The 26,994-nt window shown below is 57.3% G+C and overlaps 2 protein-coding genes across 2 annotated transcripts in view; one reads left to right on the top strand and one right to left on the bottom strand.

The window, feature by feature from the left end:
* The window catches only part of SORCS2 (sortilin related VPS10 domain containing receptor 2), a 484,645-nt gene that overhangs the window by 207,677 nt on the left and 249,974 nt on the right, over positions 1–26,994 (top strand). The gene's annotated exons all lie outside the window — the stretch shown is intronic.
* PSAPL1 (prosaposin like 1) lies at positions 6,062–7,820 on the bottom strand. The gene has a single exon (XM_065914724.1). The coding sequence runs from the start codon at positions 7,818–7,820 to the stop codon at positions 6,207–6,209; it is 1,614 nt and encodes a 537-aa protein (XP_065770796.1). The 3' UTR covers positions 6,062–6,206.

The following is a 26,994-nucleotide window of genomic DNA, read 5'->3' as shown; positions in this document are numbered from 1 at the left end:
GTGGCTCCCACCTGTCCCAGGAAGGTCACTAGCCAGGGCTCGCCACAGCCAGCACCAAGGTCAGGGCACAAGTGGCCTCAGACCACAGCCCCTGTGCTCCCTGCCTCCTGGAGGGGCAGGTGCCATCCCCAGAACCCCTGGCAGGATGCTTGCTGGCCTGTGTGCGGGCGGTGGGGCCCGCAGGAAGGCAGAACCGACCCAGCCCCGCCCCCGACCTGAGTCGCTCGGGCTGAGCCCTGGAGCCTGGGGCTGGGGGCAGGGGGCAGGGGGAGGTGCAGGTGCAGGTCGCCCTGCGCGGAGGAGTCAAGGCCTCCTGCTTTCTTCACCCGCGCACATCCCAGAGTGCCAGGTTCTGCTAAACCAGCATCGCCTACAACCGGCCCTTGGCAGGTGCCCCAACCCCTGCCCGCGATGGCTGTGGAGGACTGTCTGGAGCCCTTCCAGGTTGGCCGGCGGGGCCTTGAGCAGCACACATCGCTTCCCCATCGCAGCCCGTGACAGTTGAGTAAGCTGCCCCGGTCTCATAATCTCACCCTTCTTCTGGGAAAGGGAACCTGAGAAACTGGTCTGGGAGGGTTGCGCTTTCCCTTCCTTTGCGTGACTCCCCATTGTCCTGGATAAACGGCTCTGTGCACCAGAAACCTGACCCCAGAGAGGCTCCAGAGGGATGCTGCATGAGGAATCAGAACCGGCTGGGCTTCTGAGTCTACGAGACTGGTCCACAGGCCCAGGCACTGAATTCCAGCAGGAGAGTCCCAGCCTGCCGAGGTCACGTGCTGGGAGCCCAGCGGGCCAGGCCGCATCTCCAGGCATGTTTGGTTTGGCCAGAAGAGGACTCAAATGAAGCTATTGCACTGTCAGCATGGGAGAATTCTGAGGTCTCGCACAGGCAGCCTGGCATTCTGACCTCTAGAGGGATGGGCCACCAGTCTGCCCCTAAAGGGGCCTAGCTTCGCCGTTGTCCAGGACCCTCGGGCCCAGGGTATCTGTGCTCTGACCCCGTCTGGTCCAACCTCTCCTAGTTACAGAGGGGAACAGGGGTGCAGAGGAGCAGCGGGCAGGTCAGGTCGTGAGAGTCAGGCCTGCAGCCCAGGGCCCAGGGGGTAGCCCTGTAACTTTCCCCAGGGGACCAGGAGGGGAAAGCGCTGTTTTCAGACACCCCAGCTCGTGACCCCTCAGCGGGAGTCATGGGGGTCTGTTCGGCTGCAGGCCCGAGAGGACGGCTGAGAGGCTGCTATTGGGGGTCAGGGCCCACCTTGTCTCAGCAGAGAGCCCCGGGTTGAGCCTGCTATTCCTGAGACATTGCTTCCCATGGCCAGCGAGCGCATGCTGGGATGCAGTGGGGGCTGGTGACCCGGAGCCTGAGGAGGAGTAGGAAGGCTGGGCGGGTCTTTGCTGCTGGGTTTTCTCCAGAGCAGGCCTCCCGGCACACGGCCGAGCTGGGGGAGGCCGCCGGGGCCCGGGGCCCGAGCACGTGCTGTCAGAGTGTTGAAGGTGCTAGTTTTTCTGGAGAGAAACTGGGGTGTGTCATGGAGATGGGAAGATCCTTCCCGATCTCTGTGTCTCCCTCCCCTCCGCCGTCTCTTTCCCCATCTGCCCACTCCTCCCGTGTCCAGCAGCTTCTTCCAGACAACCTCACACTTTGCACGGGGCCCAGCAGGACAGTCGGAATGCCCGGAACATCTGACGGACAGGCTGTCTAAGGCCGACCTGGTGGCCTCAGGCCCTTGGGCCTCGGCCCATGTTCCCGGGTTCTCCGAGCTGCGGGAACTTGCAAACATTTAGCTCAGACCGGGGCTGGTGACATCTCCAGCTGTGTGTGCCCGGCTCCCATGCGGTACCTCGCTCAGTCCTCCAGCAGATGCCATGGGAGGGGCACCTTCATTACCCGTGACATGCTCACAGGGCAACCGAGGCTCAGACTTGCTAAGGAACCTGCCCGAGGGCACACCGCAGTGAGTGGCGAAGCCAGGCTCGAGCATGACCCCCACATGGCCTGCATTCTCTCCACTCTGCCCCCAAGATTCCCTGACTGTCTCAGAAATGTCCCACCATGCCAAATCAGGCCTGGCCCCAGTGACAGCAGGCATGCGGTGAATCTGGGGGGTTTCAGAGCAGTGGGACAAGAGCAGCCTTCCTGGGGTGGCAGACTTGGTCTCTGGAAGCTGGACCATCTAGACAGGGAGGTCCCCATGGCGGCAGGAGACAGTCACTGCTGGGCCTGGTGTGATGGGCCCCGCTTGCCGCCAGCAGGGCCCCTGACTAGCGCCTGGATCTGGCGTGTCCTGGGGGTCCAGAGGTGAGTTCTAGCACAGTCTGAGTCTCCAGGGCAGTGTCACGGGCAACTGTGTCAGTGCAGGGGAGCATGAAGATGTACTTAGGGGCCTCTTAGGGAGGGAAGAGCAGACCCTTCTCTAAGTTGGGGCTCAGGCCTCTGGGAGTCTTGGAGGGACCGGATGCAGCTGTTTCTCGTGCCTTTCACTGCATCAGAGTCAGACTCTAAATGCAGCTGAAGCCTAAGCTTGGGGGCTCGAACCCCCACGACAGGGCCCAGGCAAGACGCGGTCTCTGGGCCACAGAGATTTGAGCCTGCTGAGCTGGGCATCGGTAACATCCCTGTGTCACCAGCATTAGGAGCTGGTGGGGATGAAACAGACCTGATGCTGACTCAAGTCAGGGTTGCTCCTGCCCCCGGCTCACCCCCCACCACCACTCTTGAGTTCCTGTGAGGGGGGGTGGGCCAGAGTGTCCAAGTGGGGCCCAGGGGGGACGGCAGTGGGGTGGGGAGGTGGGGAGAGTCCAGGAACTGGAGCTGCCCATGGTTCAGGGGCCAGACTGCCTTCAACGGTGACCACTGAGGAAGACCCTGATGCTGGGAAAGATTGAAGGCAGGAGGAGAAGGGGATGACAGAAGATAAAATGGTTGGATGGCATCACCAACTCGATGGGCATGAGTTTGAGCAATCTCTGGGAGTTGGTGATGGACAGGGAGGCCTGGCATGCTGCAGTTCCTGGGTTCGCAAAGAGCTGGACGTGACTGAGCGACTGAACTGAACTGATCGAGGTGGGATGAGTACAGATGCTGGTAGGGAGGCGACATGCGGACAGAGGTCGGCAGGAGGGAGGGACCATCACAGAGGCCTGGGAGGCTGTGATGCAGATGACCGAGAGGGGTGGGGCCATGGAAGAAGCAGAACTTTAGTGGGATGTCTGTTGCACTGGTCCCAGCCATCCAGGGGGCTGGCTTGGGAAGCACTTCCACTGTTGGGAATCGTTTTTGGGGTTAGTGGCCCATTTCCCAGACAAAGAGATTGAGGCAGAGGAAGGAGCATGAAGGGCAGACCTGCTCCCAGTCCTCCCCCCTACCCTCCCTGGATACGGGGTTGGCTCAGCAGACTCTGGCTCTATGCAAACCGTCTGTGCAGAAGTGAAGGTGTGAGCAGACACAAGCCTACAACACACCCACTGAGAGGTCTGGGGATGACGGTGGAGTCACAGGCCCCCATGCTAAGGAAGTGCTCCCCAAGACCCTCCGTCCGCTGCCCGGTGGGACCTTCACAGGCTCCCTGGGGCCGGGTGTCCCGGCACCCCTGCACGCATGTTCTCATGGCCTCAGCAGCTGCAGTCAGCTAATTTAGCCGTCCCCCCCACCCCCCAGCTTTCTCATCGAAAAGGAATTTGATGTGGGAAATGATAAGGAAACAGCAGCAGAGCGTAGTTAAGACACTCACTTGGGGAAAACAAATCAGCCATATCCGATCCAGAAACCTCAGTGCGTGTCTTAGGACGAAGATATGCAAAAAGAAAACAATGAAAGACAGCGTAGGAGGCAGCCTAGAAATGCAGAAAGGCCGGTCCTGCGGGGGAGGAGGTGCGAAGAGCCCCTTCCTGACTGTGTGTCTGCCGAGAGGGCCCTTCGCATACACCTGTCCCACTGAGGACCCAGGGAGCTGGGCGTCCGTTCAGGAATGGGAAACTGAGGCAGAGGCCGTGGAGTGCTGGAGTCAGGCCTTGAACTCCACCAGTGGGGGCGAGGGTCAGGAACACAGGCCCTGGAGCACGTTCCTATCTGGGCTGGACTCCTGGCTTCACTGCGTCCCAACTGTGTGACCTTGGGCCAACTACTGAACCTCTCTGGTTTCTGTTTCCACCTCTATGAAATGGGGTGATCACGGTGCCTCCCTCAAGGTGGTTGTGGAGCGGGAGGCGTGAAGCCAGGCGGAGCTCTCGGGGCAGATGGGAAGCCCTCGGGGGTGGCCAGCGGTCAGTGTCCATGGATGACCAGCACGCCGGGTGCACGGCCGGGCTGACGTGCAGCCACAGGTCTGGAGCGGGCGGGTGGGGGCAGCTGGTTCCCAGGCCTGCGGGAGGGGCACGTGGAGACCTCTCGCTGACTGCCTGCCGCAGGCTGCTTTGGCCCGGGGGAGGTGATGGGAGGGCACCTCGGCTCTGCATGGGCGGGGCACCTGTGAGACGTGGTGATCACCCCCTCCTGGCCGCTCCCAGGCCGTCGCGTGTGAGCAGTGACGTCCCAGGAAGCTGAGATCTGTCTCACCGTTGTCAGCAGGTGTCCCCCAGATAGGCCAGAGGAGGGGCCACAGCCCACCCTGTCCCAGAGAGGGGACAGGCGCTGCAGACCGACAGCCCCCAGGGCTATTCCGGGAGACGCGGTCCGTGCCCAGTCCCACAGTCTGCAAGTCCGTCCATCACAGGCATCTGTGTCGAGGAATCTGGGCAGGGCTGCCTCCCTCCGTCCACATCCGGACCCTCAGGCTGTGGGCCGGCGCCCTCACCACCGTGGACAGGGCTGATCAGTGGGCCTAGCCGCAGCCTGCAGATGCCAGCACCGAGGAGGCTGGAAGCGCAGGCCGGGTGCACCTGTCTCCCTGGGGCGATGGCTGGGGCCCAGGACACTTACCCAAGCGCTCAGGTGTGGCTCCTCAGAAAACAGCGCCCACTCGGGTCTCCTATATGTAACCCAGGCCTGGGCACTTCTCTTCCTCCAGAGGGATTCATCTGAAAGCAGCTGCGGGGCCTCTCCAGGCCCGGCCTCCGCTGAAACGCTTGTGTGTGTGACCCACGAATGTTTCAGCACCTACTGTGTGCCAGGCCTGTGCTGTGTGCACGAGAGACAGCGGGAGTCATGCCCCATGGCCACCCCAAGGGGATCACACTGTGTGCTGGGGGTGATGATGACAATACGGCATGAGGAGAAACCACAGAGGGCGCCTAGCTGGGCTGAGAGCCTCAGGAGGGCTTCCTGGAGGAAGGGAATGCCTGGGCAAGGCCAGAAAGAAGGGGGTGCTACAGCAGCTCGTGTCCAGGGCCTCAGGAGAATGAGAAGACAGCAAATGCCACTGGGAGGAAGCTTGCGGTTTATTCAATACCTGCACCGCCAGATTCTGCTGGGGACCCTGAGCTGTGCTGCTGGTTCTTTCAGAGGAAGAAGCTCAGGGACATCTCCTCTAACGGTCTCAGCATCCCCCTGAGACTGGTGTTATCAGCCCTATTCTACAGATTAGAAAACTGAGGCTCCAACAGGTGGAGGATCTGCCCACCATTGTCCGACTCCCTGGGCTCTTTCATGGCATGTTTTCCTCTCCTCGCCTGGAGTGCAGCACAGGTTTCTCTGCAGCCTAGAGTCTGGGGTGTGGGGAGAGGCTCCTGTGGTGGGCGTGGGGTGTCAGAAGGACTTTGCTGAGCCCAAGAACTGCTCGGGGCATTTAGCCAAAACCCCAACCTCCTCCCCAGACAGACGCTCAACAGGTCATATGCACCTTTGAGGCTACCGCCAGGACCCCAAGGTTGAGCAGCTGTGGCCTGAGCAGATGATGGTGGCCGGTGGATAAGACCTACCGCTCCCTCCCCGCCAGCCGTCACGGCCCCTTCACCACCCGCTCTCTGCCCTGCCACTGCTCACCCCAGCTGGAACCCCCCTGGCAAAGTGTAGCAGGGGCACCAGAGGCCACTGCCAGACCCCCCCCCCCCCCGCCACCATCAGCGACAGCACAGTGATGGAGAGTCAGGGCGGGCGGCTGGCGGTGGTAGTGAAACAGGTGGTTCCAGTCCACTCGAGGCATGAGCAAGGGCACAGCCACGGGCCTGGGGCCAGGACGGAGCCCAGGTCCTTTGCAGCCTCCCCGCTGGGAGCCGCAGCTCTCATCTGGGACGTGGGGCAACGCCCGCCTCACAGGGCCCTGTGGGACTCAAGGAGAGGCAGGCCCCCCGGGGGCAGGGGGGTACAGGCTGGGGCAGCCGGGGCCGCCCGCACTCTCGGCTTGCGAGGGCACCTCCTTCCACACGCGGCGCTGGCAGTGCTCCAGTGTGCCGCACATCCGGGCTGCCTCCCGGCTCTGGCACCAGAAGCTCGGGCCCAGGACGCACTGGTCAGTGCCCAGCACCACGTCTCCGGGGTCGCGGCAGGCGCGCAACTTCGTGCAGAGGGTGGTGGGGTCCATCATGTCCCTGAGGGTCTCCATGAGCACGGGCTGGTACTCGCTCACGAAGCGGCCGCACTGCACCATGAAGGGCAGCGGCAGGATGCCGCAGGCGAGCTTGAAGGCCCGCAGGACGCGGCGCTCGGTGCTCTTCTGCTCCAGGTTGTGGACAGACAAACCGAACAGCCGCCGGCACCCCCTGCAGAGGCTGTCCTGGTCCAGGAGGCCGGGCAGCGGGTTCGCGGGGCCCTCGTGGACCGCCCGGGCCCGCCTCCATCCTCTGCACAGTCGGACGACTGTGCACATCTTTTCCGGGGTGATTCTGCTCAGGAGGTCCACCAGCGTGGGGGTGTAGGTGTCCACCAGCTTGATGCACTCCCGGCCCACGGGAGGGGGCAGCACGGAACACACACGCTCCAGGGCCTGGCTGATGAGGGTCTTGCTGCTGCTGCTTTCCAGCCAGTGGTCCAGCCTCTGCACCACCTGCAGGCACACGTCACAGGCCACGGGACCCTGCATCTGCACCTCACTCTTCTTCCACGGAGACGCCAGCTCCAGGGCGGGGACCCCGTCCACGGCAGCCACGTGAGCCGAGCGGGCGGGTCCCTGCCGCTCCTCACAGAAGCCTTCGTTTTCGCAGATCTCGCTGGGCGGCATGAACCTCAGCGTTTGCTCAGCAGGAGCAAAGAACTGGTGGACGTAGTTCTTGCAAAGGAAAGCCAGGCCCAGCCCCAGGGACTCACACTGCTCCCGTGTGGTCACCTGCGCCAGGCTGGACAGGTCGGGCCCAAGGGCACCCTGGAGCCGGGTGACCAGCCGGACACAGTCCTGGCACACGGTGCCCGTGGGAATCCGCTGATGGCGGGAGCTGAGGAGGCCATTGGCCACGAACGGGGCCACCATGTTGTATATGTCCTCCTCAGAGAGTGGCCCCGGGGTGGCCGGGCGCCTCTGCAGCGGCTGGCAGAGGGTGAGAGCCATGCACACCTGTCGTGGGGCACTGCCCAGGCCCCCTCCAAGCACGCTCAGGATGGCGGAGCCGTGGGCATCCACCATCCCCTTGCATTTGACCGAAGACTCCTGGTTGGGAAGCCACTCACAGGTCTTCATCACCGCAGCCAGGACGTTGGTCTCAGCAGCCTCGGGGTTCAGCCCGTTGCTGGCAGTGGTTGCCACGTCCAGGCACAGGTCACAGGGCAGGGACCTGGCGGTGGGCTGGCTCCAGACCGTGATACGGCAGTGCCCAACCGCTCCGCATTGCGTCGCCGCCTGCAGGTCCCGACACCACACCACCGGGCCCTTGGCGCACTCCTTGGGGCCAGAGACGGAGCCGGCCAGGGCGGCGCCCAGCACGCCCGGCAGAAGCAGCAGCGCGCAGAGCATGCCTTGTCACGGGGCCAGTTCCACTGCGCGCGCGGCCTCCCCGCAGCTGCTATAAAGCCCCGGGGTCCGCCTGGTGGGCGGCCCCGCCCTGCAGGCTCCTCCGCAGCCTGACTCATCGCCCTGGTGTTCCCTGGTTCCCTGCAGGACTTGCAGGGCACTTCTTCCTGGAGCACCGTCCTTCCCTCTCCCCACCCCGCTGCTGGATAGACTCTCACTCAGCTTTCAAAACCCAGCTCAGTCTTCAATAAAGCACAACTCACCTCTTTCCTGGAAGCCTGTCTGCCCCCTTCCCCACAGCTCATCCTCCCACTCCAATATCTTCTGCTGGCTAGGTCCCCTCCTAAAAAGAGAGCCTCTGATGTCTGTTCGTGTTAGTTGCTCAGTTGCGTCCAACTCTTTGCGACCCCATGGAACATATCCTCCTCTCCAAGGAATTTTGCAGGCAAGAATACTGGAGTGGGTAACCATTCCCTTCTTCAGGGCATCTTCCCAAGCCAGAGATCGAACCCGGGTCTCCCGCACGGCAGGAAGGTTCTTTAGTGTCTGAGCCACCAGGGAAGCCCAGGATGAGAGACTTGGGGGGATTTTTGTCCCCCTGTGGGCGGCACAGGCATTCTGTCCTTTTAATGCCAGAAGGTGCAGTGAGTTTAATGACTGACCACCTACGGACGCCCTGTTTCCTGCATCTGCCCCTGAAATGGCTCGCCTGGCTGGCTCTGCTCCTGGCCCGGGTCTGCAGTGCCATGTGAGGGCCCCTCATGTCTTCATCTGTGATGCGAGTGCCCGTCGGCCTCCTGAGACAGCCGCCGGGGAACAGGTCTGGAAACTTGACCGAGAGTGGGCTGGCCCACCCTAGATATGAAAGTGTTGGTTGAAAGTACCCATACACAGAAGGAATTTGTCTCATTTCTATGTCACTCGTTATCTTCTTATTTTTCTGGCTTAGTTTTTAAATGAGTTATCAGTCAAGTGGGTCAGATGTCGGACACACCCAGGCGTCCCCAGCTGGATCCGGTTCATTAAAAGGAGGATTCCACAGCCAGCCTCGCCTTTGGCCTGCTTTCCCCTTGGCTCATGGCTCCCACCTTTCCGCTTGGCTCACCCACCGCCCTGGGGTCCTCCCAGGCAGGGTTGGGCGGGTTGAGGGCCCGAGGGCAGGGGGCTCCCCTGGGGTCGCCTGCACCCCTTGGAGGGTGTAAGCCCCCGGCACGGTGCTGTCTCTCAGATTCAGAGGGGCAGTCCGCACCTCCAGCTATGTGGGTCAGGCCTGGGGGCCCGAGACTGCAGCCGCCTCGTGGAGGAATGTCGCTGGGGTGGCTCCATCCACCTCCTCTGGGTCCGGGGTTGGGCAGAGCATGCGGAAAACAGCATTTGCTGAGCTCTTCACACAGGCCCTAGGACTGTGGGCGCCCTGAACCAGAGGAGGGACAGCCTTTGGGTTGAAGTGAGCCTGGGCGCTCAGCTGCCCGGCTCCCGGGTCTCACTTGCAAAGCGGGGCCTGGACACGTGGGCACCCCATCCCGAGCTGCCTGGGGCAGGCAGGGGTTGGCTCACTTTAACACCCTTTTCACGTGCCTGCTCCTCACTGAGCACATCACCTGAGATTCCTGAGCACCCTCTCGCATCCCACGAGGACTGTGGGCACCAGGCCGGCAAGCAGGAGTCCCTGCCCACCGCCCTGCGCCAGGGACCCGGCCGGGCAGCCCCAGACTTCTGCTTGGCCTTGACTGCTGCCACGGTCTCCTTCCCCAGGCACCGCCCTGCCCAGAGGCCCAGAAATCTCTCCCTGCTGAGGAAACATGAAATTGTTTTCTTTTTATTAAAAAATACATCAGTCAGTCACTCAATCAGTTCAGTCGCTCAGTCATGTCCAACTCTTTGCGACCCCATGGACTGCAGCACGCCAGGCTTCCCTGTCCATCACTAACTCCCAGAGCTTGCTCAAACTCACGTCTGTCGAGCCGGTGATGCCATAGGAGACTTTTCTCTTGGACTTTCTAATATTTTTTAAATAATTTATTTCGTTATTTTACCAAGCCACGTGACTTGTGAGATCTTAATTCTCTGACCGGGGATTGAACACAGGCCCATGGTGGTGAGAACATAGAGTCCTAACCACTGGACTGCCAGGGAATTCCCTGTTACTTTTAGAATTTTTATTAAAATATTTCATGCATACAGGAAAGGGCACAGATTATAAGTGTTCAGCTCAGGGAGGATCCACAGACTGAGCGAGCGCCCGGGCCCAGACAATGTCCATGATTCTGGGCAGCCCCAATGCACCTTCCGGCCACCGCTGCCCCGCCCACTGCCGGGAACCCCGATTGTTTCATCTCCGGCTTCTTTGGTGCGGTACTGGGCCTGTGAGCTCCGTCTGGTCTGCTGGGTGGGTCCTCATTTCTGTGCAGAATCTGTCGGGTGAATTCACATTTTACTAATCTCTTCTACCCTCGTGGGTATTTGAATCAAGTCCAGTTAGTTTGGGGCTGGCGTGGACACTTCGGTGCCCATCTAGGGATGCGAGTGTACCCCCTTCTCTGCTGGGTTTTCTCTAGGAGCAGAATTGCAGGGGTCAGAGGGCAAACATCCAGTAAATGCCGACAGACGATATTCCACGGTGGTCGTGCCCACTCCCCTCAACAGGGCTCAAAGAGCTCTGGTTGCTCCACGTCTGTTTTTTTTCTGGGGGGAGGTTGTTTTATTTTGATATAATTTCAAACTTAGAGGACCACTGCAGAAATAGAGCAAGGAACTCCTGGCCAGCGGTCACTTGGGCACCTTGGCCAGATTTGCTTTGTGTGTCCCTCCCGCCCCCGCTTCCCTCACGTCTACCCACCCAACCGCCTGCGTTTGTATTTACAGACACTTGTGTCCTAACCTGTTGAGAGCATAGTGATGTCATGTCCCTTTATGCCAGCTGCTCCGGTGTGTTTCTGGAGGATGAGGACGTCCTCCCAGATAATCACAGTGCATTTGTCAACACCCAGGGCTGTGATGTTGATACAATCCTACTGTTTAACCCGCAGCCCTTGTTTGGACTATGCAGCAGCCCCAGGGCTGCCCTCTGACCGTGTTTCACCTCCTGGTCCCAGCTCTAGGTCAGGGGCTATGTGCGCTCACCACGGCCCCTCTGTCACCTTTCATGTGTTTTTCTTGACCCTCGAGTCCCTGTGGGTTACTTGTAGGATGCTCTCCCCTTGGATCTGCCCCGGTTCCCTCACGGTCAGACATGGCAGGACCCCTCTGTGCCCCAGGTGGGGAGGGTGGATGTGGGCCCACCCGGTACTGCGGATCTGGGGTCACTTGCTGGAGACCTGCTGCTTCTTCCTCTGTGAAGTTACTGTTTCCTTTTTTGTAATTAATAATATTTAGAAAGGTACTTTGAGAGTATGTAAATATTCTGTTCTCATCAAATGTTTACTCACTGTTAGCATAACTGGTCCTTTGCTAAGTCCATCTTCCCTCGGTATTTTTAAGTTGGTATTCTTATATAAAAAAGAGCTTTTCCTCCCTTCCCTCTTCCTGCCTCCTTTCCTTCCTTCCGTCCCTCCTTCCTATGTAGACTTGTGAATGCTTATTTTATTTAACAGATTGTAGTCCATGCCTTTTTTGCATTTCTTTTTCTTGCGGATGGTCTTGCTCCCCGTCTCCTGTATAATGTCATGAACCTCCATCCATAGTTCATCAGGCACTCTGTCTCATCAGATCTAGTACCTTAAATCTATTCCTCACTTCCATTGTATAATTGTTAAGGGACTTGATTTAGATCATACATGAACGGTCTAGTGGTTTTCCCCACTTTCTTTAATTTAATTCTGAATTTGGCAATAAGGAGTTGATGATCTGAGCCACAGTCCACTCCCAGTCTTGTTTTTGCTGACTCTATAGAGCTTCTCCATCTTTGGCTCAAAGAATATAACCACTCTGATTTCGGTGTTGGCCATCTGGTGATGTCCACATGTAGAGTCTTCTCTTGTGTTGTTGGAAGAGGGTGTTTGCTATTGTTTGTTGTTGGAAGAGGGTGCTGCAGTCCATGGGGTCGCAAAGAGTCAGACACAACTGAGCAACTAAATTGAACTGAACTGAGTCCATGCCTACAATTGCTCTGATGCCTAAACGGCTCCAAATCAGCTCAGTGGGGCCCTTTGAGCTGGCCTCTGTGTCTCTGACATGTGTCCACCATTCTTAGAGCACTTCTCTGCTTTTAAATGAAGATTTGCTCCAGGCTTATCTTGTGCATTCCTTGAACCAACCCTGGAACCAGCCTGGTTGGTGTAAGGTAGTGTTTAGGAACCAAGATCCAGGCATAGATGTGCTCATTGAAACTGTGGTGTCATCATAGCCACCTTGGTGAACAGAGTAGTGAACACCTTACCTCTTCTTGATGCGGGTGATGGAGGAAGGATGTGCTTACATAGAAATGGAGACAGACATTTGTAGGTATGAAGACAGGCATGTGTATACATATAGACACATGTGCACTTGCAAGTATCATCCATTCACCGTATGTCTTCATCAGACAATGAGTTCACTTTGATTCTTAGGCAACAACACCTTGGACAACATTCTAGTTTTCTTCCTTTACATATTCTTAACTCTCCCGCCCAATAGTCAGGAGTCTGGGTCCCATTATCCTTAATACACTTACTCATTTGCTGAACTCTAAAATATAAAAAAAGTTGTTTCAGAATGCCTAATCCTGGGACTTCCCTGGTTTTCCAGTGGCTAAGACTCCATGCTTCCAATGCAGGGGGCCTGGCTTCACTGGTCAGGGAACTAGATCTCATATGCTGCAACTAAGAGTTCACATGCTGCAACTAAATATGCCGTGTGCCACAACTAAGACCTGGTGCAGCCAAATAAATATATATTAAAAAAAAAAAGAAAGATAGAAAAGAACACCTAACTCCTACCACTGTGAAAAGCAAAACTTATCAACTAGACTTCTGCATTTGCACACATTCATCTTTACCCTTTTGACATAAAATTTACATACAGTAAAATGTACACGCTGTAACTGTGCAATTTGGTGTATCCTGGCAAACACACACACGTGTGTAAACCACACCCATCGCCCCTCAACCAGAGCAATCGCTTTTCTGACTTTCTTCACCTTTGATCAGTTTCACTTCTTCCTGAATCTGCATCAGTGGGGTGGGCATGTGTGTCCGCTGCTTTCGCCCTCTGGACAAGACCCCGCCCTGTGGTCCCTGGGCCTCACTGTCTGGCAGTGTCCCCCTGGGCCAGCTGCCAGAGTGTCCTCATCGCCAAGGGCTGGCATCGGTCGCTTCTAGTTTGGGGTTATTCAAGTATCGCTGCTTAGTACATTCTTGGGTTCATTGTGCGGTGGGCAGAGTGGGCAATTCTGTTGGGTGGGTGTCTGGGGGAGGACTGTAGGGGCCCAGGGTCGGTGTGTGCTAAGCAGATGCACCAGGCTCTGATGTGGTGGCCCTGGGCCTGTCCCCCCTGCCGCGTTGCTCCACATGGCTCTGATGTCACCCTACAGAAAGTGCTGGAAATGATTCGACCAGCATTCCTCCACTACCTACCATCCAACGAAAGGCAGCACTTGCTGTATATTTTATAAATTCCATCTGTTTAAAAAATTTCCCTGGAAGGTATTTACTTTTTCTTCCTAAGTAGAGATAAGCCTGGTCCCAATGGGATCGGGGGGTGAGAGGGGGGCATTTTGTGGGTGAGGCCCCGTACATTGAGCCAGGGTCAGGGAAGGGACCCACAGGAGGTGGGCATGAAGCTTGCAGATGGCCTGCTTCCCAGAGGACCAGCGAGGAGAGGGAGGGAATCGGGAGCAGGGCCCACTTGTCAATGCTTTGCCTGGCCTTCTGGCCTCCATTTCACCCTCAGTCCTCAAGGCCACCATGCATGTGGGCAGGGGGCAGCTGTCCCCAGGTACACGGTGACACGTGCACACTCTTCTGCCCACATGGGGGGACACAGGCTCCAGCCCCGTGGGGCTCCCCAGCCCGTGTTCTGGAATCTCTGAGCAAAGAGGCGCCGGCTTCTCCGACCTCCAAGCCCTTTCCTCTATCCTGCCTGTTGCTGATGCCCCCCGCCACCCTGACCCAGGGCCACCTCTCTTTCTGCCTTTCCTGCCTCTTCTGGGTGACACTCCCATGGTGCCGGGCCATACTGAGGGTGTTTCCCGCCTGTCTTGCAGCCCCTGCTGTGGGCTGGAGGCTCAGCAGAGAAGGAGATGGATGAGGAGTGGATATTCGGGTCCTAGGGACAGAACACAGACGAATGAACACTCATGACCCCTCTCGTGCCAGGTGGAAACGACTTCTATGCAGTAAAGAAAAGCAGATGAGGTTCAGTGGCATCAATTCGTCTGCACTCAGCTTTCTTTATAGTCCAATTCTCACATCCATACATAACTACTGGAAAAACCATAGCTTTGACTAGATGGACCTTTGTTGGTTAAAGTAATGTCTCTGCTTTTTAACATGCTATCTAGGTTGGTCATAACTTTCCTTCCAAGGAGTAAGCGTCTTTTAATTTCATGGCTGTAATCACCATCTGCAGTGATTTTGAAGCCCCCCAAAATAAATTAAACCACTGTTTCTATTGTTTCCCCATCTATTTGCCATGAAGTGATGGGACCAGATGCCATAATCTTAGTTTTCTGAATTTTGAGGTTTAAGCCAACTTTTTCACTCTCCTCTTTCACTTTCATCAAGAGGCTCTTTAGTTCTTCTTTGCTTTCTGCCATAAAGGTGGTGTCATCTGCATATCTGAGGTTATTGATATTTTTCCCAGCAATCTTGATTCCAGCTTGTGCTTCTTCCAGTCCAGCGTTTCTCATGATGTACTCTGCATATAAGTTAAATAAGCAGGGTGACAATATACAGCCTTGACATACTCCTTGTCCTATTTGGAACCAGTCTGTTGTTCCAGGTCCAGTTCTAACTGTTGCTTCCTGACCTGCATGCAGGTTTCTCAAGAGGTAGATCAGGTGGTCTGGTATTCCCATCTCTTTCAGAATTTTCCACAGTTTATTGTGATCCGCACAGTCAAAGGCTTTGGCATAGTCAATAAAGCAGAAATAGATGTTTTTCTGGAACTCTCTTGCTTTTTCAATGATCCAGCGGATGTTGGCAACTTGATCTCTGGTTCCTCTGCCTTTTCTAAAACCAGCTTGGATGTCTGGAAGCTCACGGTTCACGTATTGCTGAAGCCTGGCTTGGAGAATTTTGAGCATTACTTTACCAGCAGTGGGTTCATGCCGCCATTGGTGCAGGGCCAGGAGGCCAGGGGGTGCGGGCGTGGGAGCCTCCTGAGTCAGCCAGCCCCTTCCCAAGAGTCGCTGTTGCTTCTGAGATGGTGGAGGTCGGATTTACCTGAGCTGGTCTTTGTGGGCCTCCTGGTAGGGGGTGTGGGCAGGCAGCCCAAGGCGGGGGTCAGAGCCTCCCCCAGGAGAGCACCCAAGCTCACCAGAGAGCCCCGGGGAAGCGGACAGAGCTCGACCCCACAGCCAGGCCCTGGGGTGGCCTGGCAGAGCCAGGCGGTGAGTGGGGGCGGCCAGAGCGGGGTGAGGGCTGCCGGGGAGCCGGGTGAGAGGCCAGGACTGTACCTGAGCCAACAGGTGTGGGTGCGTGGGTGAGCCGGGCAGAGTTACAGGCAAGAGCAGGGCCGCGGAATTCCTGAGCAGGGCTGGGATGGGGCGGCCGGGGGTGATGTGTGCCAGGAGGCCTGCTGAGCATCTTCAGTGCCCTGGAGAAGAGCTGGACAGGCAAGTCCTGCGAGCCCAGCTCAGCGCCATCTAACACTCTTCCCAGGGACCGGCCAGCTCGCCTGCCCCGCGCCTCGAGACTGAGGCACATGCGCTCCTGCAGGGGCACTTTCTGGGACTTTGGGGCTGCCCGGCTACCCTCATTTCACAGATGCTCGATGTGGGCAGGGCAGGGGCGGGGCCCGGCAACCCAGCGCCAATGTGGGCGGGGCGAGGGGTGGGGCCTGGCACCTCCGACTCCCATGTGGGCGTGGCGAGAGGCGGGGCTTGACGCCTCCGGGTCCAATGTGGGTGGGGCCCGGGATCTCCGGCTACAGTGTGGGCGGGGAGAGGGCGGGGCTTGGCATCTCCAACTCCAATGTGGGCGGGACGGGGGTGGGGCACGACATCTCCGGCTCCCGCTGAGCCTGACACCGCCCCTGCCCCCCTCACCCGGGACGGCCTGCCCTCATGGGTCCCCCTTGAGGCCTCAGCTTCACGGTAACAACAGAGGAGAAGACCATGCCCGCCCCCACTTACACCGTCAGAGTCTGAGAACAAGGCGTTGGGAGGCTGAGATCCGGGGCAGGGGGGAGATCCTTCCCTGTCTCTTTCTGGGCTCTGGGGGCGGCCAGTAACCCTTGGTGTCCTTGGCCCGTGGCTGTCCCCCCAGTCTCTGCAATCACATGGCTTCTCCCTGTGGGTCTGTGTCTGTATCCAAATGTGCTCTTATTAAAAGCACATTCATCATGAGGGTAGGGCCCACCCTAATCCAGCATGACCTTCTCTTAACCAGTTACATCTACAGTCAGTCAGTTCGGTCATTCAGTCGTGTCCGACTCTTTGTGACCCCATGGACTGCAGCACACCAGGCCTCCCTGTCCATCACCAATTCCCGGAGTTTACTCAAAGACATGTCCATTGAGTCGGTGATGCCATCCAACCATCTCATCCTCTCGTTCCCTTCTCCTCCTGCCTTCAATCTTTCCCAGCATCAGGGTCTTTGCAGATGAGTCAGTTCTTCATATCAGATGGTCAAAGTATTGGAATTTCAGTTTCAGCATCAGTCTTTCCAATGAATATCCAGGACTGATTTCTTTTAGGATGGACTTGTTGGATCTCCTTGCAGTCCAAGGGACTCTCGAGAGTCTTCTCCAACACCACAGTTCAAAAGCATCAATTCTTCGGCGCTCAGCTTTCTTTGTTTTCTTTTTTATTTTTTTTTCCAGCTTTATTTATAATCCAACTCTCATATCCATACATGACTACTGGAAAAACCATAGCTTTGATTAGATGGACCTTTTTGGCAAAGGAACGTCTCTGCTTTATAATATGCTGTTTAGGTTGGTCAGTTTTTCTTCCAAGGAGCAAGAGTCTTTTAATTTCATGGCTGTAATCACCATCTGCACTGATTTTGGAGCCCCAAAAAATAAAGTCTGTCGCTGTTTCCCCTGTTCCCCCATCTATTTGCCATGAAGTGATGGGACCAGACACCATGATCTTAGTTTTCTGAATGTTGAGTTTTAAGCCAACTTTTTCACTCTCCTCTTTCAGTTTCATCAAGAGGCTCTTTAGTTCTTCTTTGCTTTCTTCCATAAGGGTGGTGTCATCTGCATATCTGAGGTTATTGATATTTCTCCTAGATTCCAGCTTCTGCTTAACCCAGCCCAACGTTTCTCATGATGTACTTTGTATGTAAGTTAAATAAGCAGAGTGACAATATACAGCCTTGACATACTCCTTTCCCGATTTGTCCCACGTCCAGTTCTAACTGTTGCTTCCTGACCTGCATACAGATTTCTCAAGAGACCCATGTACAAAGATGCTGTTAATGTTTCTAGAATAAGGTCACATTCATAGGTGCCTGTTTAGGCCTTCAGCCTGTCTTTTATGGGGCATGATTCATTCCATCCACAGCAGAGGGCTTCTGGGCCCTGCTGACCTTGACCTCAAATGCTAGCTGTGGTTTGGACCCAGCCTTGGCCCTGGGCAACCTGGGGTAGGGACCCCCCTCTGCATGGAGAGCCTCTGGGTTGGGGCCAGGCACCTGGGTGTTGGTGGAGCACTGTGACACGCCAGCCACCAGATGCGTCTGTGAAGCTCCTCTGAACCCCTGGAGAGTCACGTAGGATTGGAGTTTGACTCCAGGACATGCAGGCTGAGGGTCAGGGGTCTTTGAAGGGCAGACCCTAGTTCTCCATCCCTTCAAGCCTACTTGGATCTTCCAGCTCCAGTGGCCCCCACCTCCAGGCATTTAGGAGCCCCTCTAAAGGCGTGGTAAAGAATCTGCCTGCATTGCAGGAGACCCAGATTTAATCCCTGGGTTGGGAATATTCCCTGGAGAGGGGAATGGCAACCCACTCTCGTATTCTTGCCTATAGAATGCCATGGACAGAGGACCCTGGTGGGCTACAGTCCACAGGGTTGGTAGTAAAGAGTCAACATGACTGAGCAGCTAACACTTTCACTTTCTAAAAGCTGTGAAGCTATAGCCCCCAGGGTGGAGACTGGTGATCAGCGAAGCTGGGACGTGAGGACGGGGTGTAGACACAGGTGTGTGGGGCTCAGGGCCTTAGACACATGAGCCTCCACAGCCCGGAGACCTTCCCTCGAGGGGCCGCACGTCTGCGCTGGTCGAGGGTCTCATGCACCCAGCGCCTCGGGGTGGTCCTGTGTATCGTCCCCTGAGTCCCGCCTTCCTCCTGGTGTCCCGCCACTGCACAGGTGCCATCCTGCCCGCCCCTCCTGGTGGGGCAATCCCCGCCTTCCAGGGCCAGGCTGCAGCTCCACCAGGGTCTTAACCTAACAAGCCCCACCTGGCCGGCCTGCTTCTGGTGGGGTGGCCTCCGGAAAGCACCTGGGGAGCTGGCAGGGCCTCTCTGGCAGGTAAAATAGGTCATCTCATCCCCACAGGCTCAGGGAGAAGGCTGGGTGTGGGCAGAGTTCCTCTTACTCTGTTAGAAGAGAGAAAACAGCAGATCCTAAGGACAGATGGGCCACGCTGTGCCTGTTTTGCTTGACTTTCACGTACATGTTCAACAATGAGGCATTGTGGCCCTATTAGGGGCTCAGTGCTGCTGTTCTGAGTACTGGGGACATCTGAACTAGTGAAATAGAGAAAGCCCCATGTTCCTGAAACTAGTGGGAGGGAGCAGAAATTAAGCAACAATTATAAAACACAAGTAGGTGTTTTAAGATGGGGAAAGGTGATGAGTGAGAGGGAGAGAAATTACATGCAGGGTGGGCATGGTCAGAAGTGGGGGTGGTCAGTGATGCCACAATACTAGGGTAAAGACTTGAGAAGGGATGGGCGAGAACCAGGTGGGTGTCTGGGGTGAGTATGCTTCAGAGGGACTGTGCAAAGGCCCCATGGCAGCAGGAGGCAGGAACAGCAAGGACCCCTTAGGAAGAGCCAGCGGTCACTGCAGGGAGGCAGGTGAGCTCCAGGTGAGGGCCTGGGTGACAGGGAGGGCTGGTAGTTCTGGGCTCTGCTGCATCTGTGAAGTTAGAGCCGACGGATGTGCTGCGTGTTTAGATGTCGGACATGGGAGAGAGGAGGCAGGGACCAGCCGCATATCTGACCTGAGCAGCTAGCTGGGAGGCTGGTCTGGAGGAGACGGACCCGGGCAGGCAGACCTGTTGGCCCATTGTTGTGACATCCAGGTGAGAGGCAAGCGCCTGATCCAGGGCACGGGATGGAGGAGGACGAATGGGGTAGGGACACTCAGGACCCGACCTGTGCCCTGGGTGGTGAGACGGGGACGAGGGTGTGAGGCGGGGCTTCCTCCCAGGAGGAAAGGCGTGGTTTAGTCAGTCAGTTCAGTAGCTTATTCGTGTCCAACTCTTTGCAACCCCATGGACTGCAGCACGCCAGGCCTCCCTGTCCATCACCAACTCCCGGAGTTTACCCAAACTCAAGTCTACTGAGTTGGTGATGCCATCCAACCATCTCATCCTCTGTCGTCCCCTCCTCCTGCCGCCATCAATCTTTCCCAGCTTCAGGGTCTTTTCCATTGAGTCAGCTCATTGCATCACGTGGCCGAAGTATTGGAGTTTCAGCTTCAACATAAGTCCTTCCAGTGAACGCCCAGGACTGATCTCCTTTAGGATGGACTGGTTGGATCTCCTTGCAGTCCAAGGGACTCTCAAGAGTCTTCTCCAACACCACAGTTCAAAAGCATCAATTCTTTGTTGCTCAGCCTTCTTTATAGTCCAACTCTCACATCCATACATGACTACTGGAAAAACCATAGCCTTGACTAGATGGACCTTTGTTGGCAAAACAGCATCTCTGCTTTTTAATATGCTGTCTAGATTGGTCATACCTTTTCTTCCAAGGAGGACATGTTTTTTAATTTCATGGCTGCAATCACCATCTGCAGTGATTTTGTAGCCCCCCAAAATAAAGTCTGTCACTGTTTCCACTGTTTCCCCATTTACTTGCCATGCAAGGTGTGGTTTCGGGAGGGCAAGTGCTGACCTCTCTGACCATGGTAGAGTGGCTTTGGGACAGGCAGGCAGCCCTCAGCGGGAAGGTCCTGGCCGGGGTGAAAGTATGGAAGACCACCTCTGGGTGGTCTTTGAGGGGCTGAGTGGTTGAGAACTTGCTAACAGCCTCCCAGAGGGACTTCTCGTCCCAACGCAGCCTGCACGTCAGCAGACAGCCTTGTGTTTTCTCCCGTCGGTCCTCATGTTGGTTTCCTGGGCTGCGTAACACAGCAGGCTGGGGGCATGAACAACAGAAGTTTATTGTCTCCAGTTTCGGAGGTCAGAGTCCAAAATAAAGGCTTCAGCAGGACTGGTAACTTCTGAGGTTGAGAGGGAAACTGTCCCAGGCCTTTGCCCTGGTGTCTGGGGTCCGTTGGCGATCTCTGGTTTCTAGAAGCATCACCCCCATCTCTGCTGTCCTCGTCACACGGTCTCCTCCCTATGTGCCTGGCCATGTCTAATTTCCTACTTTTCATAAGAACCACGGATGAAGGGGCTCACCTACGTGGTTCAGATGGTAAAAGAATCTGCCTGCGGTGTGAGAGATGGAGGTTCAGTCCCTGGGCCGGGAAGGTCCCCTACAGAAGGAAATGGCCACCCACCCCAGGATTCTTGCCTGGAGAATCCCATGGACAGAGGGGTGCGGCGGGCTACAGTCCGAAGAGTCAGACGTGACTAAGCAACTGACTCTTTCACTGTCACCTACAGCAGCGTGACCTCATTTTAACATTTCCTTCTTGAATTGTCCTTGCAGTTTTGTCAGAAACTCAATTGACCATATATGGGCGGGTCTGTTTCTGGACTGTCTGTTCTGTTCCATGAATCCATATGTCAGTTCTCCTGTCTGGACCATATTGTTTTGTTTATAGTAGGTCTTGAAAGCAGGCCATGTGAGTCCTCTGAAGTACTCCCTTTGGAAAATTGTTTTGTCTCTTCTAGGGAGTGCTTTGGTGATTTCCATATGCAGGATTGTAAGAGCCCTCCACCCCCAACTTCATCCTGCCCACAGGGTGTGAAGGACCTACGTGGGCCAGGTGCTGTGCTGAACCCACCCAGGTTCGCCCCCATGTAGCCCCCCAACCCCGCCCCACCCCGCCGCCCAGACGGAGGCACTGTGCCTGCCCCATGCCACGGTGCGATCAGGCGGTTTAAGAACCCGCAGCTCAGAATTAGTGGCAGCCGGGGCCAGGATTCCAGGCAGGCGGCCGCTCTCTGAGTCCCCAGGCCCTGTGTCTCCGGCTCCCTGGGAACCCTCTGCCTTCGTGCTGTCTCTCCACACCCTGGGATCTTTGGATCCCGAGGCAGCCGGGGGAGGAGGGCCGGGATTAGGGTTATTCTGGTGCTGTCGCTGTGGAAACCGGGCTGAGCGCTCCCAGGCGTGGGTCCGGTCCCCCTGTCCGGCTCATTCTCTCCTCCCTCCGTCCGGGAGGGCCTGGCAGGGCGCTGGGGAGCCATGCGAGCTGCTAGGGCACAGGAGGGCCTTGCCAGGCAGGTCCGGGCTCCACTGGGAGCCTGGGCAGGCCGGGGGTGCACAGGCCGGGCTCCCGGGGCACGGCCAGGGGACCCTTCGTAGAGAGGGAGCAAGCCAGCTTCCTCTATGGGCTGAAGGGCGCTGGCCGCCGTCCCCACCCCCTCCCAAGCAGCCCTGACGCCACAGGGGATTTCCTTTCATTCTGGAAGAGAGGCTGAGAGTCCGTGACACAGCTGCTGTGCCTGGACGGAGGTGCCTCCTTTTCTGGGAGGGGCTGTGGGGCAGACAGCTCTGATTGACAGGGAGGGCCTGCTGTCCCAAGGCCCCCAGCTCATGGGACCCGCCTCACGGTGGCCTGTCCTCCCCTATACTGGTCACTCAGGACAGGCAGGGTCATGGACTAGCTGCTCACCCCTTGGATACAATCACTGCTTCTCCAGGATGACCTTGCGGGGCAGCGTGGGGTCCACTCTCATCCATTTCACAGATGAGAAAACTGAGGCTCGGAGAGGCCGAACCCCTTTCCTTAGGTTCAGCCAGTGTGTGCTTAGCCATCGTCTTGGATCTGTCACTTCCATTGTTTGCTAGTCCTATCCTAGAAAAAAAGGTTCTATTTTCCACGGAGGGAGAGACGCACGGTTGGCATAAGTAAATGAATCCGCATATCGGGAACTGTGGAAGTCAGGGTCAGCCCCTGGGGTCCTTCAGCCGGGCAGGCGGGCTCAGGACAGGAAGCGTGGCTCCTGCCACCCGTCTGGAGGACCCTGCTGCCGTCAGAGATGGATGCTAACGTTAAGACACTGCAGTTATGAAGCATTTCTGGCTGTGGGAATGCACAGCACTGACCCTTATATGTCGGCGGACACTAGGCAGATGTTACTGTCTTGCATACGTGTTGGGGGTTGTTTGAGAGCAGTTGGAGCATTGCAGACACAGCGAGGCCGCCGGCCCTCCCCCAGCCCGTGTGACCCCCACTCTCACTCTGATGTGTTCCATCCTCGTCCGTGTTTTCGTGGTTTCACCACGTCCGTCTGTGTCCATAAGGCAGCCCTTGGGTCCTGTGTTTAAATCTGCATGCATGGTCCCAAGCTGGACCTCTCTGCTGGAGGCTTGCTCTTCCTCACTTGGTGTTGTGTTTATAAAATGGATCCCTGTCGATAGGTGGGATTCTGCTGTGTGGATAACCCACAGTTGATCTGTTTCCCTTTGGAGAGATGCTGTGTTTTCTTTCTCCCATTTTTGTTTTGTTTTGGATATTTTGGCCAAGTCCAACACAGCCAACAGCCTTGCGTGGGTCTCCCAGCACACCTGCGTGAGCCAGCCAGGATATTAGGTGTGGTCCTCCGGAGGCCCACACCTCCCACATCCCTCCGGATGCAGAGCATAGCGCATCTCCTGAATCACTGACGTGGCCACGGTTGCCCCAGGGCCCTGTGCCAGCCAAACCTGGAGTTTGTGTGTCCAAAAGAAGACTTTTTCCCCTCCCTCCCACCCAGTTCCTCCTCTCTTTCCCTCCTCCCTCCCTCCTTCCTTCGCCTCCCCCCTGCACCTGCAGCGTGGGATCCATTCACACGGACCAGGAGTTTCATCCTTGCTTTCCCAGCCACTTGTGGGTGAACTGGGGCAGATGTGCACGTGGTGTTGTGGTTCTGTCTCCTGGGTGTGAGGTGGAGCGATAATTCCCTTGGGGAGGCTGCTGGGACCCGGAGTCACCCTAGATGGGCGGTGCACTGGACAGGGTTTTCAGTAAATGTTGGTCGGCGTCTTCTGCGGCTTCAGCAATTCATCGCTGCATTCTTCAACGCTGGCGTGGGTGGGCCGGCTCCCTGACAGGCTCCCCGGAGCCTCCTGCCCGTCTCCTTCCCCAGCAGAGCTCTGAGGTCAGGTTCTCAGATGGGTTCTGTGTTTGTCTCCACCGTCTTTGGTCTGGAAAATTGCTCCAGTTTTCCAGGAAACTGACTGCCTCCTCCCCTGGAACTTCAACAGCCAGAAATTCCACCACACCCAGGGGTCCCCAGGGAGCCGCCCCTTTGGCCCCAGAGGGGCGTTTGTGAAGCAGGCACCTGGGCCAGCCAGAGGGTTGGGCCTGGGAAGCATCTGGAAATTCTTGATCCTTGAAATTAGTTAAACAAATACCACTTACTCTCTGCTTTGCCCTTCAAACCACCCGAAGAGGAGGGGCCCCCCGGGGATGCCTGGGCAGCTGGGTCTTCCTGCTCTGGGGAGCAGGGTCCCACAGGGGTGTGGGGGGGCCTGCGGAGCCGCCAGATGGTCCCGGGCTCTGGCGCCCTGTGTGCGGAGCGGCTGTGACTTCAGCCCTCCCTGCCCTCTTCCCTCACCTGTGTCTAGGGGCTTTGCTGGAGGGTCTTCTCTGACTCATGAGATCTACCTGGTGAAGCTGGGTTTCCCAGTGGCACATTGGTGGGTGCCGCCCGCCCCCCACCACCCAGCGGAGGGGAGGAATTAGGAAAACCAGGGGAGCTTCAGCTGAAACAGGGGTAGCAGCCCCCGGCCGCTAGTCCCCCAGCTGCGGCCCTTCCCCAGGACCCTGCGGTTCCCAGCGGCTGTTAAACTTCACGACCGAGGCTCCAGGTGAGACCATCTCCTCTTCATGCCTGCCCAGAAGCAGCCTGGTCAACCTGCACGCCAAGGCTCCCACACCATGTGAGGCGCCCCCAGTCCCCCAGTGACTGTCCCCCAATCTGCAGGCCCTGTTCCCAGCTGTGTAGCGCTCACCGCAGCTGCAGGGTTCTTCGCTGAATGCTCCGATCTATGCCTGCTTCTCCCAACACACGCGCCCCAGCCTTCCAGGGTCCTCCTGTCTGATGTCCGGCACCGGGGTGGGGGGCCAGCATCTGAGAGGTGACCGTGAGCCACAGAGCGAGGGAGGGAGGGAGGGAGAGAGGGAGCGTGTGAGCGAGTGAGGGAACAGAGGAGTGAGTGGGTGAATGAGTGAGTGAGTGAGTGAGTGAGTGAGTGAGTGAGTGTGTGAGTGAGTGAGTGAGTGAGGGAACAGAGGAGTGAGGGGGTGAATAAGTGAGTGAATAAGTGAGTGAGTGAGTGAGTGAGTGAGGGAACAGAGGGGTGAGTGGGTGAATGAATGAGTGAGTGAGTGAGTGAGTGTGTGAGTGAGGGAACAAAGGAGTGAGTGGGTGAATAAGTGAGTGAGTGAGTGAGTGAGTGAGGGAACAAAGGAGTGAGTGGGTGAATAAGTGAGTGAGTGAGTGAGGGAACACAGGAGTGAGTGGGTGAATGAATGAGTGAGTGAGTGAGTGTGTGAGTGAGTGAGTGAGGGAACAGAGGAGTGAGTGGGTGAATAAATGAGTGAGTGAGTGAGTGAATGTGTGAGTGAGTGAGTGAGGGAACAAAGGAGTGAGTGGGTGAATAAATGAGTGAGTGAGTGAGTGAGTGAGTGAGGGAGGGAGGGAGGGAGGGAACAGAGGAGTGAGTGGGTGAATAGGTGAGTGTGTGAGTGAGTGAGTGAGGGAACGGAGGAGTGAGTGGGTGAATAAGTGAGTGAGTGAGTGAGTGAGTGAGTGAGGGAACAGAGGAGTGAGTGGGTGAATGAATGAGTGAGTGAGTGAGTGTATGAGTGAGGGAACAAAGGAGTGAGTGGCTGAATAAATGAGTGAGTGAATGAATGAATGAATGAATGGGTGAGTGGGTGAATGAATGAACAGGTGAGTGAGTGAATGAATGAATGGCTGAGTGGGTGAATGAATGAAGAGGTGAATGGGTGAATGAATGAAGAGGTGAGTGGCTGAATGAACAAATGAACAGGTGAGTGGGTTAATGAATGAACAGCTGAGTGGGTGAATGAACATGGTGACCTGGGCCCAGGCCTAGACCTGAACAGGAGAAGCGGCCTGGCCTGGCGGCTGGCAGGCCCCACCACAGAGCCACCTGGAGCCCTGAGGCAGAGCCTTGGCCTGTCCTCAGCCCCGGTCTCCCCTCCAGGCACGGGGGAAGTAGACTCCTGGTCCCAACCGCTCCCAAATGTGCGCGGGGCACCCCTGTGCGGGGCCCGTGTGGGCTTAGGAAGGCCCAGCCCCCGGTCCCGGGTCCCCGTGCGGAAAGTGCAGGCCGGGGAGGGGACCAGCCCCCTGCACACCCACCGCCCTGCAAGGACTGGAGGCCATGGGTGTCCCGAGCGGGATGGTGTGGACGGCTGAGCGGCGCACACGGCTGCCCGGAGCAGGCTGGGTCGGGACGAGCCTGGGCAGCCGGGGGGGAGCGTGGGCTTGGTCTCCAGGGTGGTGGGAGCCGCAGAACAGCTGCAGAACTGCAGGGTGTACTGAGACAGGGAGCCCAGAGACCCATGCTGAGGCCACGAGGTAGGGAGGCCGCGGAGGTGTCGATGGTCTGAGCTTTGTCCGTCGAGGGGAACCTGCACACAGCCTGAGGCCCTGTTGGTGGGACAGGTGTCTGAAGGGATGTGTGCGTGACAGCCGGAGAGAGAGACAGACGGATGGAGAGACAGAGACAGAGGAGTGGCCGACAGCCGCCCCCGCCCCGGGGCCTGGCTCTCTTCTCAGAAGCTCTGTGCTCTGAGATCTGCTGACAAACAGGTGAGGTCCCCTGTCCGCGCCCAGCTGCCCAGCAGGGAGGAGGCCGTGAAGCCCCCCGGCTCTTCTCAGCTCACTCTCCATCTCTCTGCTCTCCACCGTCCTCCTGCCCTCCTTGCGTGGTCTCAGGAGGACCCTAATCCCTCTGAGCTGCTGTTCCTTCAGATGCAGGTGGGTGGCGGGGAGAAAGGAGAGTCGGACAGGTCAAGGGCTTGGGAGAGTGGCCAGCCAGCCCTCCCCTGAGTCTGCCTGGCAATGGCCCCCGCTGACCCCTCCCCTTCATCCTCGTCCTTCATCCTTTCACGGTACTGATGCTGTTATCCCCATTTTACAGGTGAGGAAACTGAGACCCGGGAAGCAGGAGACTTTCCCCCAAGGCCGGCTGATGGCTAGTAAGCAGCAGAGCTGGAATTCAGTATGCCTACCAACATAGGTTGCTGGCCTCTGTCCTCCTACTCTCTGCTCTGAACAGGCAGGGGGGTTTTAATTGAGGTCCCTTGTCAGGCTGGGCCTCACCCTTCTCATCTGGAACTGGGGACGATGAGCTCCTTGCAGGCATAGGTGGAAAGCCCGGAGCCCGGCCACCGCAGGCCCTGGCCAGATGGTCAGCCCAAGGTGTCCCCCCAACACACAGGCAGCCCCCTCCAAATGGCCAGAGTCAGTTTGCCAGAGTCAGGCTCTCCTGGGGCCAGAGTCAGCCAGGACCAGCTAGTTCTGACCTTTTGTGTAGCTAAACCGGTTCCTCCTGCATCTTAGTTATCTTGAGTCATAGGAACTGGGACGCAAAGGATGTTTTCCCAGGAGGCCCAAGGCTGCTTGAGAGACACCAAAAGGAGATGCTCTGTTTCCAGGTGGGCCCTGAAGGGCAGGGGCCCCTCCCCACCTCTGCCCTGGAAGCTGCTCTGAGCCGTCAGGGGGATT

Source organism: Muntiacus reevesi, chromosome 22 (genome assembly GCF_963930625.1).
Source record: "Muntiacus reevesi chromosome 22, mMunRee1.1, whole genome shotgun sequence".
Classification (NCBI taxonomy): Eukaryota; Metazoa; Chordata; class Mammalia; order Artiodactyla; family Cervidae; genus Muntiacus; species Muntiacus reevesi.
This window is presented reverse-complemented; position numbering and strand designations above follow the sequence as displayed.